This window comes from Schistocerca gregaria, chromosome 2 (genome assembly GCF_023897955.1).
Source record: "Schistocerca gregaria isolate iqSchGreg1 chromosome 2, iqSchGreg1.2, whole genome shotgun sequence".
NCBI classification, from domain to species: Eukaryota; Metazoa; Arthropoda; class Insecta; order Orthoptera; family Acrididae; genus Schistocerca; species Schistocerca gregaria.
This window is the reverse complement of record NC_064921.1, coordinates 670,963,459-670,984,050: the sequence shown is the minus strand read 5'-3', so window position 1 is coordinate 670,984,050 and position 20,592 is coordinate 670,963,459. Positions and strand designations below refer to the sequence as shown.

The following is a 20,592-nucleotide window of genomic DNA, read 5'->3' as shown; positions in this document are numbered from 1 at the left end:
TATGAGTAAATCCCTTGTTTTGTTATCAACGCAAAGGAACTTGCCCCCTTCTTGCAGCGGTGTACTGTAGGTCTCTAGAAGAGCGTAGCGTTCCAAAGGATTGGAAAAGGGCACAGGTCATCCCAGCTTTCAAGAAGGGACGTCGAACAGATGTGCAGAACTATAGACCTATATCACTAACGTCTATCAGTTGTAGAATTTTGGAACACATATTATGTTCGAGTATTATGACTTTTCTGGAGACTAGAAATCTACTCTGTAGGAATCAGCATGGGTTTCGAAAAAGATGATCGTGTGAAACCCAGCTCGCGCTATTCGTCCACGAGACTCAGAGGGCCATAGACACGGGTTCCCAGGTAGATGCCGTGTTTCTTGACTTCCGCAAGGCATTCGATACAGTTCCCCACAGTCGTTCAATGAACAAAGTAAGAGCAAATGGACTATCAGACCAATTGTGTGATTGGATTGAAGAGTTCCTAGATAACAGAACACAGCATGTCATTCTCAATGGAGAGGAGTCTTCCGAAGTAAGAGTGATTTCAGGTGTGCCGCAGGGGAGTGTTGTAGTACCGTTGCTATTCACAATATTCATAAATGACCTGGTGGATGACTTCGGAAGTTCACTGAGGCTTTTTGCAGATGATGCTGTGGTGTTTTTGGGAGGTTGTAACAATGGAGAATTGTACTGAAATGCAGGATGATCTGCAGCGAATTGACACATGGTGCAGGAAATGGCAATTGAATCTCAATGTAAACAAGTGTAATGTGCTGCGAATACATATAAAGAAAGATCCCTTATCATTTAGCTACAATATAGCAGGTCAGCGAATGGAAGCAGTTAATTCCATAAATTATCAGGGAGTAGGCATTAGGAGTGATTTAAAATGGAATGACCATATGAAATTAATCGTCGGTAAAGCAGATGCCACACTGAGATTCATTGGAAGAATGCTAAGGAAATGCAATCCGAAAACAAAAGAAGTAGGTTACAGTACACTTGTTCGTCCACTGCTTGAATACTGCTCAGCAATGTGGGATCTGTACCAGATAGGGTTGATGGAAGAGATGGAGAAGATCCAACGGGGGGCAGCGCGCTTCGTTACAGGATCATTTAGTAATCGCAAAAGTGTTACGGAGATGATAGATAGTCTCCAGTGGAAGACTCTGTAAGAGAGACACTCATTAGCTCGGCATGGGCTTTTGTTGAAGTTTCGAGAACATACCTTCACTGAGGAGTCAAGCAGTATATTGCTCCCTCCTAAGTATATCTCGTAAAGAGACCATGAGGATAAAATCAGAGAGATTATAGCCCACACAGAAACATACCGACAATCCTTCTTTCCATGAACAATGCGAGACTGGAAAAGAAGGGAGAACCGATAGAGGTACTCAAGGTACCCTCCGCCACACACCGTCAGGTGGCTTGCGGAGTATGGATGTAGATGTAGAATACTATAAACAATATCAGTTAGCGACTCAATCAAAGATCATTACCATTTATTTCTGCTATAAATATCACAGATTATTTTCTTTAAATGTATAACTTTGACTATATTTTACGCTGATTGGTTTGGTTTAATTGTTAAAATACTAATGTGTTCCTATGAAGTTGAGGTGAAATAAATGTAATTATTCACCAATAATAAAAAAATCATAGTCTAACATCTCTTTTTTTATCCACAGTTTAAATACTACGTATACTGCCTCTTATCTATAAATCTGAATTAATACAAAGACTATATGCTATGCCAGACAGTGTTCTCTTTTGACAGTTAGATGAGAAATAACCATTTTGTGACTTGAATTACATAGTACCAGTTACAGTGCTTTTAAATTCCATTTGGTTAATTATTAATATGATGAGACTCTTGACAATGACTTCCTGCTGCTGTTGGCTGAAACATTTAGTGAGTGGCACTGCAAAGCTGTGTGTCAGTTGTGAAACACAGTACTGCACTGTCAGGATGCTGTTAATTCCACATGAAACAGAGAAAGAAACAGAATTGTTTGAATATATTGAAATATAGCTAATGTAAATATACTGAAATGCTTAAGTTGGAAAAGGCAGCCTTATTAATGGCAGTAGTTGCACACTACACACTATATTACTTTAAAATCTCAACATCAGCTTCATAGGATTGATTTTTTCAAACGTACTGTGTGGCTAGTATTGATAATTTCTTCCTTGTTCGTGATCCTCTAACTGTGCCTCCATAATTTACAGTTCAATGAGAAAACCTCATTGAGTACTTTAACTTCCGAACAATTACCCTAGGGCAGTGGTTGGCAAACTGTGGCTTGCGAGCCACATGTGGCTCTTTGGCACCATGAGTGTGGCTCATCTACAAAGTAGTACATAGAAGTAGCATTTCAGCTTGGTCAAGAAGCGTGTTAGGTGGCGGTGTACATGACTCAGACCGCTTCCATTCGCTACCACCCGCATGACTTTTTCCGCTTGTGACAGTGTCTTCAAAAGTGAGGGATGAATAATGCATCTAAGTCTGGCATGTGAGATAATTTTTAACTTGCTGATTTTCATGCAAAGCAAAGCAGCAGAAGAAATACGTATTCTGATGAAGATTGTGGAACTGTTTCACATGAAGTGTGGAAAAATAGGTGCCATCAGGTGAAAGAAAATAATTATATTAATAATGAATCAGAAATACATCAACAAACAATGACAAGGACAAATAATTATAAGCTTGTACAACAAAAAATAAAAATACTGATAGATACGGCTGCTTTCCTTAATTCAATTTTTAAATGCTTAGTAGGTGTTTGTGTTTTTATCTTTAGGTGAGTGCTCTGAAGTGAAGATATGTTGTTTTTTAACACCTGGAATATTATACCTGTTGTAAGTCAAAGGAAAAAAATAGCATTTGCTGTTCTTTCCTATTCATGCAAACTATCATTTTCAACTATGAACCTTGTGAAGAATAAACTGAGAAATGGTCTTATTGCTGAGAATCTGGAATCTTGCCAAAAATTACCCAACCTTTCCAAGGAGATGCAAGGTCATAGTTCACATTAGTATTTGTCGGTCAGTGTCGGGATTTAAGTTTGTGGATGCCTTACTATATTATTTTATCAATAAATAATATCGTGATTAAGTATGAGAACAGGTCTAATTCAGTGCACCTAGAGTTTAACTAAGACTCAAAACTTTAATTAATGTTTCTTAAGTTAATTTTTGGGAGCATTGTGGAGTGAAAGGACAAATAGTATCAAGTATTGAGAAAAGTATGGTGAGACTGTTTGGATATACAGAGAGGATGAACAAAAGGAGGTAGACGAAATGAGTATACGAATGTGAAGTGTGGATGGGTATGTTAGAAAGGGTTGATCTCAGCGAATGTTCTTCACTCCAGATGGAGGAGATTTTTGTAAAAGCTAGCTTAAGAGGATCGTAATTAACTTGATAACCATCAGTGTACCTGTATAGTTTAAATTTGACTCTCAAAAAATTTGCAGCATTGAACTGTTAATAAATGGCTCTTTCGACTAATGAGTTTGCTGACCACTGCCGTAGGGACTCGCACCTCATATTTTATTCCCAGGCTGACTAACTGAAGGCAATATCCATATTGATCACCCATAATACTAATTTTTCTACCAGGGAAATGATAAAACACACAAACTGCAGCATTAAAAGAACTGATGAACAGTTAAAGAAGCAGTACTTTCTTTTGCCAAACTGAACAGCACAGTAGCAATGTACATTGGTTGATAAGCAGAAGTAAGTACTACAGATATTCAGTTAAAGCAGGTTTTACCTTGCAAAAAACACAAAATGAAACTGATTACTACAGTATTCTTAGCAACAATATTAGACAAGTCATTGTTAGAAAATGTATGATAATCATTGATGAAAATGACATTGAACTTAAGAAAAACGCATTCGGGAGGGCGACGGTTCAATCCCGCGTTCGGCCATCCTGATTTAGGTTTTCCGTGATTTCCCTAGATCACTCCAGGCAAATGCCGGGATGGTTCCTTTGAAAAGGCACGGCCGACTTCCTTCCCCATCCTACCCTAATCCGAGCTTGTGTTCCGTCTCTAATGATCTCGTTGTCGACGGGACGTTAAACACCAATATCCTCCTCCTCCTCCCTTAAGAAAAAGTGACAGTTTTTGATGACATTGTAGGAACCACCAGCAATGTAGTGGAAACGTATAGTGGATATAGGTGGTTTTCCATGACAAATGTCTAACCATCATATGTTTATTCTTTGTTTTCTGGACAGAGTGAATTTCATTTGTTTGCACTTTACTTCACTTGTCTTTGTAATTTGATTTGTTAAATAAAGAGTTAGATCATCCAAAGTTTTATCTGTAGGAAGTTGATATAAGAGCTGCATAAAGTGGTGACCCAGAGAACTAATGGTAAAAAAATAGTAGTATGCACAGGCAGTAGAGATTATTGAGTCCAGAGGCTTTATAGAAGATTGAGGAGATGTATTTAGAAAGCCTACTTAAACAACTCAAAGAACTTCAATTGATATTAGAAATGCAAACTACTCCAAGGACAAGCACATGGTGAAAAACAAGCAACAGATGAAAGTACAGACATCACAGTTCATACCAGAAAAACCAATACTGTGGTTCGTGATAGTTAAACATATATTTGTCCAGAACAAGATCATTGGCAAGCACACAAAGTTTGCAATGACAGTGAATGCGCTTGATGCTAGGGCAACAGCAAGAGGAGAGGAAGTGATACTCTGGTCTTGAGCAGAATGACCATAAACAATAATAAAAAATGTCTTAATTAGGTGAATGCTTAAACTGTTGAATCAACAGATATGGCAAATATGCAAGGAGGAACAAGTAAGGGATAGGACACTGTCAGAATATTGTAGACATCTTTTAGGGATTGTCAGTGAAGTGGGTTTAATGGATGTGACACTATAACACAAGTAGTGAATGGCTCAGTGGTTGTAACCTACAGAAGTGACAATTGAAATTAGCAAGAGTGATCACAAATGTTAAAATATAGTGCGACATATTCAAAGATAGACCCCTGCCTTTTATCCCAGTGGAGCTACGGAAGGTTGTTTTTGACAGTATCCACAGGTTGAATCAAGTTTAAAGCTTATGACAAATCATTTAGACTGACCAGGCATAAAACAATGATTGTCACAGTTGGGTAAAGAAGGAAGACTGAATGACACGTACACAGAGTTATCGGAGAGTTTCTGCTGACTACAAAGAGATTCTCACACATGCACGGAGATACTGTGCACCCATTACCACCTTCTGAAGTGTACAAATACTTACTGATGCCAGTGGATCATTATACAAGATGAGTGAAAGCATCACCACTGTCAGGCATCTCAGCGGAGACTGTAACAAGCACGTTTGCCATCATAAATTGCTTGCTTCAGGTGCCTGCTGTACAATAAGACTGATCAAAAGCAATAATTTGAATCAATTTTGTTCCTAGAATTGCTCAAACCAGGTGGTTTTTGACACACCATACTACTGTGTATCACCCAGTGAGCAACGGCATGGTTGAGCGGTGGCACAGGATGCTAAAGGCAGCCTTCATGTGTCATAAGGACAGCTGGACTTCAGCATTGCAGTTAGTGCTGCTAGGCCTCAGAATAACATGTATGCGAGAACTAGACACCTCCGTTGTTGAATAGTTCATGGAGAGATGCTGAGACTACCAGCAGAATTCTTCACAGAACTATCAGATGATGAGACAGCGAGCGACATGCTGTAGGTATCTCAGCGGGCATATAATCACAAGGCAAAGGCACCCTTAACACTAGGTTCTTATTGTGGCACAAATACATTGTTCGTACTTAGGAGCTAAGAAACTGTCTGGTTGCAAACAAGTACTGTAAAATCACCCATTCAGCCACCATATATATTTTGGCAAGAAATGAGTATACATTGCAAATACACCATGATGGAAAGCAACAAACTATCTCCATTGAGCAGGTTAAACGCGCACATTTGTTGCTGCCTGAAGACAACACAGAACTGAAACAAACAGAAGAAATGGCATATGTGTGACAACAAACTGAAGAAGAGATGACAGCCCCAGGAAGGAGCACACCAAGCTCCACACAGAAGATGATTATGACAGAGAAGACACCATTCTCAGAGAAGTGCTCTTGGCCAGGCAGAATAATAAAATACATATGCTCATATGTGCCTGGAACTCGGCTTTACAGAGGAGAGGGGACAGCCAGTGTAGGAAGCACCAGTGACGTAATGGAAATGTACAGTGGAAATTGTTGGTTTCTCCGTGACATGTCAAGCTATAATATGTTTTCTTATTTATTTTCTTTGTGGAGAGAGTTCTATTTTACTTCAGTTCTCTTTGTAATGATTCACAGAATAAAGAGTTAAATCAACCGAAGTTTTATCTGTATAGGCTGACACGTAGTGCAAAAGAGTGCTTACATTTTAAGCTGAACCTTTACCAAAACTTTTCATGCTCGCTTATTGCGACTCGGTGCCACTATCTTCCATCTCCTGGGTTCATTACTGTGCTGCACACAAAAATACTGATGACTTGATACTCCCTATCTAATTGCTCTTGCAGTTGTGTTCCTACATATCTCCCATTACCATTTCCTAACATCATAATTTTTGTATTAATTTTCTAGTTATCTCAAATGTTGTAACAACATTGACAGTCTTCAGGATGATCCATGCCAACATTCTAAATAGAACTGCCAAAGAATATTTTTCTAATGGCCTTTTTACCAACTGGCATTTTCCGTTTATTCAAACTCTTACTACAGAAATTGTTCATATCCTGCCTACTTCCCTCTAGCTGTCCTTAAAGCGCACATTTCTCCTTGCATTCTTCTCTATAATGAACAGTAGGAAGAAAAATTTGATGCATTTCCTATTATTTGTCTGAAACTATGGCCATTATTTTAACAGGTTAGGCAGCTGTTATTACAAGCTAAGAGGAGAAACTGTGTTACCAGGGATAGCTGGAAAAATTAAAAAGTAAAGAAATGCTTCTTCAGTATCAAGTTGGCTGGCTGGCTGGATTAATGGATGGATGAATAAAGGCATGTCATGAGCCCCTCAGTATCAAGTTTGGGATTATATTTCGCCACATAAAATATTAATCAATAAAAAAATAAAGTGTCTCACAAAAAGCATTTGAAAGTGAGGTCCAGCAATAACTAGGTTTTAGTTACAAATTTGTTAGGGAGTGGGAGGGGTGGCATTGACTACTACAGGTAGTATGTTATTAAAGAAATGGACAGAAACTGTAATATTTGATGGTCTTCAGCGACATGGACTTTTGCTAAATTAAATTGTACATGGTGTTTTAAAAAGAATGACCTGATCCCAAAACTTATTTATCAGTCAAAACATACTAAAAACAGGATGAATTACAAAATACTCAAGAGTCTTAAAGTTTTAGCTATGCTGTTACAGACACTCTGTGTGGCCAGCACCAGCAGCATGAACAGCATCTAGATGACAGTTAAATTCATCATAAAGTTAACACAATGTATCTACTTTTACAGAAGTTATGGCGGCTGTTATTCTGTTTTGTGTCACGAGGTAAAAGTGAAATGAACACACTTTCCTTCACATATCCCAACAAGAAAAATGTGTGTGGTCTTTTCTTTCCTGAGAAAATCACAGTGACCGGAATGAGTTATCTTCAAATGCTGCAGAATTGGCTTTTTCCACAACTTCAGGAGGATTCTGATAACTTCATTTTCCAACAGGATGGAGCTCTTATCACAATGACATAACAATGTACGCAAGTTTCTCCATGACACTCTGCCTTAACACTGGATAGGGTGCAGGGGGCCCCAAGATGCTGCCCTTCAATCTTGGCCTCCAAGATCACCAAACATGACCCCATGCAATTTTTTGTTGTGGAGATATGTGAAGGGAAGTGTGTTTGTCTCGCCTTTACCTTCCAACATAGAAGAAGTGAAGAACAGGATAACTGCCACAATAATTTCTGTAAAAGTTGATGCATTTTAGCTATCACTTAGATTTTGTTAGTGATGCTGCTGTGATGGACACACAGAGCATTTGGAATAGCATAGCTAGCTTTAAGATTCTGTGAGTATTTCGCAGTTCATCCAATGTTTGTAGTATGTTTATATCAATATTAGGTCACTCTTTTTGAAACACCCTGTATAATTGATATTTTATTGCAGTTTTACATTGTTATGGATAGCCAAAATAAAGTGATAGAAATAGAGTTTAATTTTTTCATAAATACAGGTTTGTTTAACAACTAAGAGTGTTGAGTGTATCGATAAAGAATTTATACCACAAATCTGACATCTTTAATTCCTGATACACCTAATGGTTTCAGTCCATGTAGCAATCAGATTTCTGAGTTTAATTAGATCGTGAACAGTTACCATTCATTAAATTTTTAATAGTGAAATTTCATCAATTCAATTTTTTTAGTAATTGAAATAGTAACTAAATTTATGTTGCTGTGTATAACATGGATGTGGTTGTCAGGCTTTGTGTTATATATAGACTGACACAATTTTTATTACTGTCTGACTCTTACAGTTGGAGAAAGCTCACCTTTACTGTGAACCTGCTCTGACAAGTGCTGGTGATACTGCACAGATGAGCTTGGCAAGAAGTGATTACACTCGCTTACTGGTTCCACCTCCTGTGCAGGAAGAATACCAGAAACAGCGGCAAGTGACTTCAGAGGCTTTGTCTCTTGTTCAATTGAAACAGTTGCCAATGGTAGATCAGGTTAGACAGCTGTTATTAAGAGGTAAGTGCTACTAAGTATTTGTAATATCTTCTCTGTCTCACTCATTATTTAGACAAATTTAAATGTACATTATAATATTAGAATGATTGGGAAAACAGATATGTAGATGCTTCAAAATTATGGTTTTTTGGATTGTACTTTGAAGTTGTGTAAAATACGAGTTTCTAGCCTCTCCATGGTATTATTTAAGAGATTTACTGTATTGGCTTCATTGGTGAAACATTGTGTTATGATTATCTGACTGGATCACATGAGGCATGCTAAACATTGGTGGTTTTTTTATATTGTTAAAACAGGTTCTGCAGTTTTTGAGCCTCGTTTCACAAATGGGTTCTACATGACAGTGCAGTACAGAGTTTACATTTTTGCTAATAGTAATTGCATTCTTTAAGACAGAAAAATCAAAGATTATTAGGTTAGAGGCTTGTAGTCAGTCTTATATCTCTGGTGTTTACTCTCTAACTTAAGTCCTGTTCACACCAAAAGTTACCTATTATGGCATGAGTATAGCCAGCTGTTATTACAGGAGCAAGGAGCAATTGTTTCAATTTCCTACATGTATCATTACTTTTTAATCTAAAAGTAAGTTCTTCTGTTCTTGATTCATTGTTATTCCAGCTATATATGCGCAAATAAAATTAAACCTACGTGGCTAATGATTATAACAGACATTTCTCTAGAAACCATGATGTAAATATATTATTTTAGATTATGTTCACCATTTATTGAAGTGGGATGAAAATTTTACTCTGATCGATTTGGTGATATTGCACCATGATAATGGCCCATGGTACTTTGTTAGACATTTACAGTATGGCAGTACAGATTAAAGATATAGAAATGCTACATGGGCTTAAAATAATAAAATAATTAATTGCATTTGAATGTTTATTAAAATTAATTTTTAGACCTAATTTTTTAACCAGAAAAACTACTTGTGTGTATGTTATTTGGATATACAGTTTATTTGCCATGTGTTTATGTTCAATAAAGTATGTTCATAATATGTGACTTGTCTTCTTTCTTTAAGCTGTATGTCATGTTACAAGACCACAATGTACCTGGAGCCAAATACAACACTTTGAAAAATTTCCTTTATGATGCTGCCTAAATTGATTATGCATTGTGATTCATTTAATGGAAAATCAGACAAGTAATAAAATGGTTAAATAAAAACATTAAAAACACAATTACTTTGTCTGGTATGGCAGTCCAAAAGAAAAGTGCACAAGATGCAATTCCTTCGCCTATATCAATTTGTCTTGAATGACCAAGATTAAGTTAGTATTAGATCACATATTTTGTAATCTTCTGCTTCTGTATACTAGAGTTCATTACAGTATGTCCCATAATATTGCAGCAAAAATAGTACAGTTCTCACAGCTGCTGTCGCTATTGGGTGAAGAGAGTGATGTGGCTGGTCTGCTGCGTGCCATACAGCAGTGTGCTGTGTTAGTCAGAGGAAATTGGGTGGTACGCAGTGACTTGCTGTATCCGAAGGATAGTTTCAGTGCATCTGGCAAAGTTCCTGCAGAAGTGATGTGTCGGGTTCGTGACTATATTGTAAGTAAAACAGTACAGTGTCAGATAAGGTGCAAAAGTCACTTTCCTGACTACAAATGTAATTCAGAATTTATGTCTAGTTGTAAAAGGTTTCATTCAAAGGAAGAAATTTGTAAGAAAAGTGTAAGTCTACTGCTGGCAATATATTTTCTATTCATATGAGCAGTGGCTTATGTGAGGGCAAATGGGAAGTCCAGGCAAAAGTCATCATCTTGCATTTAAGGTAGAAAGATAAGCTTGTATTAGTTAAGCTAAAGCCCTGTATGCAGAAGTCTTAAAGTAGTAGTAATAAATAGAAAAAGAAGTTGCTGGTGAAGAACTGCAGATTGAGAAAAAAATGGCAACTTTATTTTGTCCTCGTAAAATTCAGCAGAAGTCTGGTGAGGTCCAGAGAAACATTATGTCACGACACCGAGCACTGTGGTTTTCAGAACCTTGACTCCTTCTGAGTAAAGAGCAGTAATATTGTTACTTCTGGCTCCTTTCTTGCATGCTGTGCATGATCTGTCATTTGCAGCGACATTTTCTTTAATTCAGTTTGTGTGCACGCATGGGGCTTAAGGAAGATAATGAAACGGGAAATTACAGTAAGTGGTAGGGATTGGCATGAAAATAAAGATCGCATGCAGTAGGACAAGGGCACGATCAAGTGGTTCACTAGACCATGGGGGCAGCCTTTATTTATTTTTAAGTGGTTGGGAAGAGAGTAGAGGTAGACGGATGCTCGGGGTAAGTGGCAGTTGAGACCGGTAGGATAATAGGACAAAATGTGGTACCTGATCAGTTTTCCATATGCCCAGTTAGATATGCTTTTAAGTTGGTGGTTGGTATTGGTGGGTTGTGAAGCAACTGTTGAAGAAGCATGCCTTGCAGCTGATCCTCGAGCCCCCTGTGTATGCTCCTGCCCCATCTTTCTCCCCCCTTTGAGCACTAATGCAGTATCTTATCATGATTTGTGTTTTGACCTCCGTAGGAACCATTTCTTCTCACTTTTCCTTCTTTATGTCTGCTGTTCTTCATATTTTTGTGAATGATTTTTATTTTCCCACATGAGTATTCATACTCCTGTGGGTACATGCATCTACTTTTATGCATGCCTAAGCTAATCTTCAGGATACAGCATACATTTCTTTTGTAAATTTGATCTTTTTTCTTTTATAATATGAAACAATGCTTTATAGTAAATAAAGTAATTTAAAAATATTAACTACAAGACTGATAAAGCTGGACATCACTCACTCACTCCCTCCAGCTCTCCCCCCACTCCCCTCCCTTTTCCTGATTATGTGGTCTAATCTGGTCTCAAGGTGAAAAGGCCAAGCTTACCGTTTTTTTTTTTTTTTTTTTTTTTTTTTTTTTAAGCGATGTAACTTCCTGTTACTACTTACTGTTTCTGTTGTACGACATGTTAACTAATTGTTACTATTAACTGCAACTGAAACAAAGTTGATGGAAATAGCTGAAATCGCTTATAGCTTTTGTCTTACCTAAAAGCTTATGCACTAATGATTGTTACAGCTGTAATCAATTTCTGATTATTTATGGATAAAATTAAGTTATTTTTACTACGCCAGGCAGAAAGATCTGTACTTGTTTTTAAAAAGCACCCACTTCATTTAATGAAATGCAATTCTTGTCAATATATTCAACAAAAACTACCCATCAGAAAACAGTGTATGGCAAAACACTTCTGTTGATCACAAAAATAATTTATCATCTTATGATGCGGTAGGAGGGATTCGCAACATCATTTCTGTGTCATGAAGCAGAATATAAGTAGGGGCACGAAAATTTTGTGAATACAATAACACAAAATTGACTTTTACTTGCAAAATAACATGAAATTGGAGATTTTTATGAAATGTCATAAAATTTATCAGTTTGTCCTACAGAAAATTCTATAAATTTGAGGACAACGGATTACCAACATTTGTAACTGATAGGTATTGAATGTTGAAATTGCATAGTGCCTTTTCTCTTCAGGGATGAGGTTTGTGCATAATCTTACAGTTGCAGTTTATTTCCCACATAACAGGCTATGGTATGATGTCAAAACAGCACCAGATTTGGCCAGAAAATAGCTCCAAAATTGGCAAAAAGAAGTAGCTCAAAAACTGGCTAAAAGTAACACACATTGGCAAAACTGAAATTGTCAAAAAGCACAAGAATTGGAACAAAAGAAAAATTACAAACAAGGAAGAAAAGTAATAACAACAATGGCAATACATAACACCAAAATTGGCATAAAATAGCAATGAAATTGGCAAAAAATTACACAAAAAATAGATGAAAATTGTCAATAAAATAGGCATAAAAACAAAATCAGCACAAAGTACCTCCAAAAAAAGTAAAAGGAACACTGAAATGGACATAAAATGACACAAATTGTCAGTTGTTAGCTCTAACATTGGATGAAAATAAACAATGAAAACTGAAAAATATAATACTAAAATTGGCATACAAATAATATAAAAATTTTCAAAAAATGGCGACTTTGGGGAAAAAAAGTATAGAATTTGGCAACAGATAGCATTGACGATGACAAAAATAACATTGAATTTAACAAACAAAGTATAACCAAGTTTGGCAAAAAAAAAAAAAAAAAAAAAAAAAAACATAAAATAAAACATAAAATTGGCAAAAAAAATACATAAAATTGGCAAAAATAACACCAAAGTAGAGCAAACAAACCGAATTTGAGAAAACAATCATCAAAGTTGGCAGGAAAAAAAAACAACGAAATGGGCAAAAAACGAATTTTCCCACAAAATAGCTCTGAAATTGGCAAAGAATAGCACCAGTAGCACCAAATGTGGCAAAAAATAATACAGAATTTGATCTAAAAATAAAACAATTTTTCCTTGTTCCTAAATGTAAGATATTAAAAGGAATACATTGCACAACACAGTGAAGCTGAGAAATGTTTACCTAATAAAACCAGTATAAAATATCTTGTCAGTTCCTACTCCAGTCTCTAACACAATCAGTTCTCAAACTGACAGGCAGTTCGACATGGTGCAAGCCAAACAGTTTTGCCAGTCGGTGACATTCTTGATATCAGCACCAGTTGTTAAAAGAAACATATTATGTGGACAAGGCAGTAACTGCTACATTCTGAAGCTGCTAGAAGTGGTACATGGGAAGTGACGTAAGGTGAAATAGTTCAGTACATAACAAAACATTAAAAGCACAATTACATGATAAAATAACTGTGACTCAGCATCTCTGCTATGTGGTGAGTGGTAACTTTCCTTCTCATAATATTGTTACATTCCATCCTGAATTTTCCATTGTTTGATTAATCACAAATTGCTTAATAAATGTAAATGTGGAAGGGAGGAAGCTGGGATGCTTATTGGAATTACAAGGAACCATTGTGATTTATGGCCTAGTGGCAGGTAGTGCGTTTCACATTAGGATTGATCATTACAATTACACTACAAAAAATTGTCAGTAATTGCAATTACAATTTCTACCAAAAAGATTGCAGCTGCAGCTCTTCACTTCATTCTGTTAAAACTGAACAATATAATACAGCACAAATGGCAATATTCAACATGCAAAATTTCAACTAACCTATTTAAGCCATTGTATGACTTCGTATTAAGTTACACCCATTACATCATGGTCATCAGTCATTGCGTTGTACTACAAAAATATCAGTCACTGCAATTTCATTAATCACCTGGATGTTGCACCTCACCCTATGCGAAACAAAGTAGAGATGCACCTCTGACATAAGTACTGTAGAAGACAGTGCCAGACAAACTATACCATATAAATGTTTAAACAATTTCTACAGAAAATTGCTTTTTTTACAGTTTGGAATGAGACAGTCATTCCAGTTTTAAATTTCTGCCAAGAGGATCATAGATACATCACTACAAACTGCTGGAACTGAACGTAAGAATATGGCGCATGTGGGATTATTCAATTCAGTATGCAAGTTTTAGTCAGTCAGTTGAAAAAAAAATAGTACATGATAGTCAAAATAATAATAAAAGATCAAAATAAACCTTATAGCAAGGGAGTGTGAACATTAACTATAAATGGCAATCGAAAAGTTTGTTTGAAGGCCATACAGTCCAGAATCAGTATGCCAATGAGGAAAAATCAATGTGAGCATTGAGGTAATCAGTCCACTGGCACACCAGGTTGCAGATATCTGTTTGGGAAAACATTGTGTGCTGCTGCGTAAAGGAGACTGTAACTCCGTACTGCATTTCCTCATCCATCAGGAATTGTCGACCCCTCAAGGCCTTTTTTAAGGGACCGAAGATGTAATGATCGCATGGGGAGACACTAGGGTGATAGGGTAGGTGCTCAGTGTGTCCTACCTGAGTTGGTGTAACTTCTGTGTTGTGACATGTGTAATATGGGGACATGTATTATCATGAAACAGCAGCACATTGCACAGAAATTGGCACACCATTCCACAGCAGTGGTATTTGGCAGACATGCTGCCTCATACATATTCCTCAATCTCTGATGGATGTCTGTCAGAGCTCGTCCTTTGGCAACCCAGAAAAGAATAACACCACATTGGCCTGTTTGGATGCATTTGCTAATAATGTTGCCATATTTCACGTTTCCGCATTTATTGTTTGTATGTCAGTGCTTATGTATCTGCATCAGAATCACATTACATTGTGTGTATACTGCAGTGATGCCCTTAAATGGAAACTTTTTGATTGCCTCCTAAGCAGTTAGTGGTAGCCACTGATAATTACAGCTTAGTACCAAGTGACACCTGTAACATTGTGGTCATCAGCCTTAGTGTTATACTACAAACCAGCCATCACTCACTGCAGTTTCATTAATGATGGTGATATTGTACCTCGCTCCAAACAAAACAAAACATCTGTGAGATCACGATGGTTGCAGATGACAGTGCATAGGACCAAACGCAAAATAAAATGTTAATGTGTTTAAACATTTTGAAAGAATATTGCAAATATTTTTACAAATTGAAATGACACAGGTAAAGAATAAAATGTGATATGGATCTATAAAATGAGTAAAATGTTTAAAATATTGGTATTGTTTATGATTTGAAAAAGACATAAAAAGGTAACTAATGTGTCATTGGTGACAAACCGGTACCTCTGATGGGGCAAAAAAAAAAAAATCAGAACCGCAGTTTTTGAGGTGTACTACTATAGAACTTTTGCAGTGGTTGAAGCGACATAAAATGGTTGTTGTATTCGCATTTCTAAAATGCTCAGTAAAGCATTATAATGATGTATTAATAGGTATAAATTTCAAAAATGTTCAAGAGCATCATGGTTAAGGTTTAAAATTACAAGCCTGTGAAGCATAGCACGAAAACAAGAGTAATTTGGTATCAAGGAGTGGCAGAAATCTTGGCTAATGATAACATCAGTGCAGTTTGGTTTGCAGTAAACATCTGCAACTGCTGATTTGTTACCTGCCTTCTGAAGTGTGAAGTCAAGTTAATTAGTAATCCATTTTTTCATTCTCTGAGGGAAACGTTATATGTGGATACAAAATATTCAAGATCATAGTAAAATTGTGGATTTCTTTTTCATCACTTTTAAATAAAACAATAATAATTTTAACATGGCAGCAACCTTATGTAAAATTTCAAAATTTGAAGTATACAACCAGCCATTTGCATAAGTTTAACATAAAAACCTGCAGCTTTCAGTACCACTAATGGTATAAGGAGCTCAAGCCAACAGTAGAAAATATGAAATAAAATACTCCACGGAAACAGGAGAAATTTTTACACAGGTACAGCTCGTTAAAAGACCAGACATGAGCTCCTTGGCTCATAATGTATGTTTCTAGTATTAATGTCATGTAATTTATGTGACTTCCCTTTCAAAGAATATACCCTTTGTGGTAGTGAAACAGGGACAAGGTTTTTACTTTAAATTTATACATCCAGTTGGCTGTATACTTTATATATTGGGAAAAAATGATATTGTCCATATATCTGCAGTACAGGATAATTTTTTGAGAAATTTCAAGACAGCAACAGAAGAATTTATTCTCAAGGAAAGTAATAAATATGTTCACCATTTTGTCAGCCAGGCTGTTATCCATGTTTGATGAAATAATTTCTCCTTAAAGGCAAATAATTAACAGAGAAGGAAAGCTAGACCAGTTTCATTAATGATTTATTTTCAGTTTTTTGAAATTTAATCAAATTATCATGAACGATATAAAGGGTGTCAGGTCCTGGTGTATTGGTATACAAATTAACAATGTTAAATGATGCTGAAGATTCTCTATCAGGAATTTTAATATCACCAGTGATGGAGGTGAGATGGTAACTAGTCTTGGTGGTGTAATCATTGCTGAAACTATAAAACCCATTAAGCAATATGTTGCACATTTAATTCAATGTATAGCTTTGGCTAGGTCTGTTCTTGATGGTCAGTCTAATTGACTTATTAGGACTACTTTATTTGCGTTCAAACATTTGTGCATACATCACACTAATTCTTTTCTTATCCCCGTCATTCTGAAACAGGAAGTAACAAAATGCAATTTTGGACTTTAAATCTTCTTGGATCTTCTGCAACAGATATTCCTTTATTCCATAAATGTCATTGTCAAGAAAGTAACATTGTAAATACAGTCACCATCATGAATAAGAACAATAGCATTCTCCTTGTGTGCATATATCAGCAGGACATTTGATTCCAGCTTAACATTGAGGTAATGGTAATGTACATGTGCGTCAGTGAAAAAGACCAAGAAAAAGGTGTTAGCATGTGGACGTAATGTGCTGTTCCAGTCTCTTCTGTACCTAAAGTCCATCACCGTTCCCTTTGGATCCCTACATAATTTGGTGCTCTCCGATACACCTGCATCAACAGTGGAACATGTTACCAAAGTTTATTTTCTGGTCAGAATAATTGTTGCAATTTATTATGTACTTCATAATTTAATGTGTCACAGATTTTATCTGTGGAGCCAGGGGCTCCTTCTTCTTCTGGCAGAAGTGTTGAAGGGGAAGGAAGAGGAATGGAGGAAAAGGAATGGCGAAGTTAGGAAATGGGGAGAATCACAGAAAAGTCACAAAGGACTCCATGTCAGGGGAGACTTACCAGATGGGATGAGAAGGAAAGACCGATGGTTGGGGATTGCACTGAATGAGATTTGAAAACCCGAGAGCTTAAACGTGGAAGATGGGTAATAAGGAAGAGTTAATGAGAGCGGGAAGTTAAGTACATTATATATGCTGGAGGCAGGGGGTGGGGAAAAATAGACAGGTCAGAAAATAAAACATACAGAAAACTGAAAGAGTGTGAAGAAAGGAATAGTTTTTAAGGAGAAATGTTGGGTCCAAAGAAATTAACATAAATTAAGAGCAGATGGGTGGTGAGAACCAAAGACATGCTGTAAAGCCAGTTCTCACCTGCAGCATTCTGAGAAACTGGTGTCTGGGAAGAATCCAAGTGGAATATATGGTGAAACAGCCACAGAGGTCTTCCCCCCCCGACACCATTTTCTCAGAGCTTTGCAGGTGGAAACTGGTATTACAACATGTCCTTGGTTCTTGCACCCACCTGGCCTCAATTTACGTTGATTGTACGTACATGTTTGTTTGTGTGTGTGTGTGTGTGTGTGTGTGTGTGTGTGTGTGTGTGTGAGAGAGAGAGAGAGAGAGAGAGAGAGAGAGAGAGAGTGAATGAATCATCATCATTAGTTGTTTATGCACGGTTTGAAATCCCTCAGAATAAGCTTTATTGGATTACTCAAATATCAGAACTTATTGGTCGAGCTATTACAAAGTTTGAAGAAGATGCCACATTAATTTGAGACACTTGACCAGTCTCTATAAAATTGGGTTAACAGATCCACTAATGTTGTGAACAAGATATCATTCTTGAGCATAAAATTATGGGAGAAAATTGCTGAATTGTTGCACCAAGTATTTGTTTAATTTGCTGGTTACACAGCATTCAGTGAGAGCTTCAAGCTGCTAGATGTTTCAGTAGCTTCTAATGTACAGACAGTAATTGTTGACATGTTCTGTCTCAGTATTAGCTGCGTGAAACAATTTTTTTTTAATTTTTTTTTTTTGGGGGGGGGGGGGGGATTTTAGTGTACACATCAGACACGTAATTAAATAATATACTTTTTTTGCCTACCTGGAAACTAAGGGTGGTGCTACTCACCAAAACCTGGAGCACCATATTATGCAATTGGATCAAAACCATTTAAGCATTCTCCTTGTACTGCTTATTTGACAAATTCAACTTGAAATCATCATTTGCTGGATCTGACCTCGTGGAGAAGTGAATAGTTTCATATATCAATAACAACATACCAGTCACATTCAATTTGTGACATATATGCCAAATTATAGTGAGTAGTGTGAATAAAGAACGAGTATGCTGTGCATTCTGGAAACAGTGACTTATTATGGCATGCAGTAAAATGGCATTAATACAATAATTGGGTCATTCTATGTCAATTTAACCAATCTGAGAAAATGTTCCAGCTGATAGTCTCAGATTTATCTGAAATTTAGCACACCAATGCTACCAAGTGTGGAACACTCGTGTACAAAATTTTAAGTTCTCCAGCCAATTAGTTCCAGAATTATGGCTTGTGAAAGAAGGTGGCGTGACCCGGAAGTTGCAACCCGCATCTGGCAATCTATCTTCAGACCCAACATCAGATCTTAATAACTTTGGAACTATTCTGCACAGTCCAGTGAAATTTTATAACCCAGTAACATCCATTTAGAGAACACACACTATGAATCAAAACACCAACAACATTTTTCTGTTGTTTGTTGTTGTGGTCTTCAGTCCTGAGACTGGTTTGATGCAGCTCTCCATGCTACTCTATCCTGTGCAAGCTTCTTCATCTCCCAGTACCTACTGCAACCTACATCCTTCTGAATCTGCTTAGTGTACTCATCTCTCGGTCTCCCTCTACGATTTTTACCCTCCACACTGCCCTCCAATGCTAAATTTGTGATCCCTTGATGCCTCAAAACATGTCGTACCAACCGATCCCTTCTTCTAGTCAAGTTGTGCCACAAACTTCTCTTCTCCCCAATCCTATTCAATACCTCCTCATTAGTTACGTGATCTATCCACCTTATCTTCAGTATTCTTCTGTAGCACCACATTTCGAAAGCTTCTATTCTCTTCTTGTCCAAACTAGTTATCGTCCATGTTTCACTTCCATACATGGCTACACTCCAAACAAATATTTTCAGAAATGACTTCCTGACACTTAAATCTATATTCGATGTTAACAAATTTCTCTTCTTCAGAAACGCTTTCCTTGCCATTGCCAGTCTACATTTTATATCCTCTCTACTTCGACCATCATCAGTTATTTTGCTCCCCAAATAGCAAAACTCCTTTACTACTTTAAGTGTCTCATTTCCTAATCTAATTCCCTCAGCATCACCCGATTTAATTGGACTACATTCCATTATCCTCGTTTTGCTTTTGTTAATGTTCATCCTATATCCTCCCTTCAAGACACCGTCCATTCCGTTCAACTGCTCTTCCAAGTCCTTTGCCGTCTGTGACAGAATTAGAATGTCATCGGCGAACCTCAAAGTTTTTACTTCGTCTCCATGAATTTTAATACCTACTCCAAATTTTTCTTTTGTTTCCTTTACTGCTTGCTCAATATACAGATTGAATAACATCGGGGAGAGGCTACAACCCTGTCTCACTCCTTTCCCAACCACTGCTTCCCTTTCATGCCCCTCGACTCTTATGACTGCCATCTGGTTTCTGTACAAATTGTAAATAGCCTTTCGCTCCCTGTATTTTACCCCTGCCACCTTTAGAATTTGAAAAAGAGTATTCCAGTCAACATTGTCAAAAGCTTTCTCTAAGTCTACAAATGCTAGAAATGTAGGTTTGCCTTTTCTTAACCTTTCTTCTAAGATAAGTCGTAAGGTCAGTATTGCCTCACGTGTTCCAACATTTCGACGGAATCCAAACTGATCCTCCCCGAGGTCCGCATCTATCAGTTTTTCCATTCGTCTGTAAAGAATTCGCGTTAGTATTTTGCAGCTGTGACTTATTAAACTGATAGTTCGGTAATTTTCACATCTGTCAGCACCTGCTTTCTTTGGGATTGGAATTATTATATTCTTCTTGAAGTCTGAGGGTATTTGGCCTGTCTCATACATCTTGCTCACCAGCTGGTAGAGTTTTGTCATGACTGGCTCTCCCAAGGCCCTCAGTAGTTCTAATGGAATGTTGTCTACTCCGGGGGCCTTGTTCCGACTCAGGTCTTTCAGTGCTCTGTCAAACTCTTCACGCAATATCGTA

At 37.1% G+C, this 20,592-nt stretch overlaps 1 protein-coding gene across 1 annotated transcript in view; it reads left to right on the top strand.

Moving 5' to 3' along the window:
- The window catches only part of LOC126334716 (DNA-directed RNA polymerase III subunit RPC5-like), a 112,762-nt gene that overhangs the window by 83,876 nt on the left and 8,294 nt on the right, over positions 1-20,592 (top strand). Inside the window, exons 6-7 of the mRNA XM_049997230.1 lie at positions 8,527-8,743; positions 10,104-10,306. Of these exons, the coding sequence (XP_049853187.1) occupies positions 8,527-8,743; positions 10,104-10,306 (420 nt within the window). The remainder of the gene's footprint in view (positions 1-8,526; positions 8,744-10,103; positions 10,307-20,592) is intronic.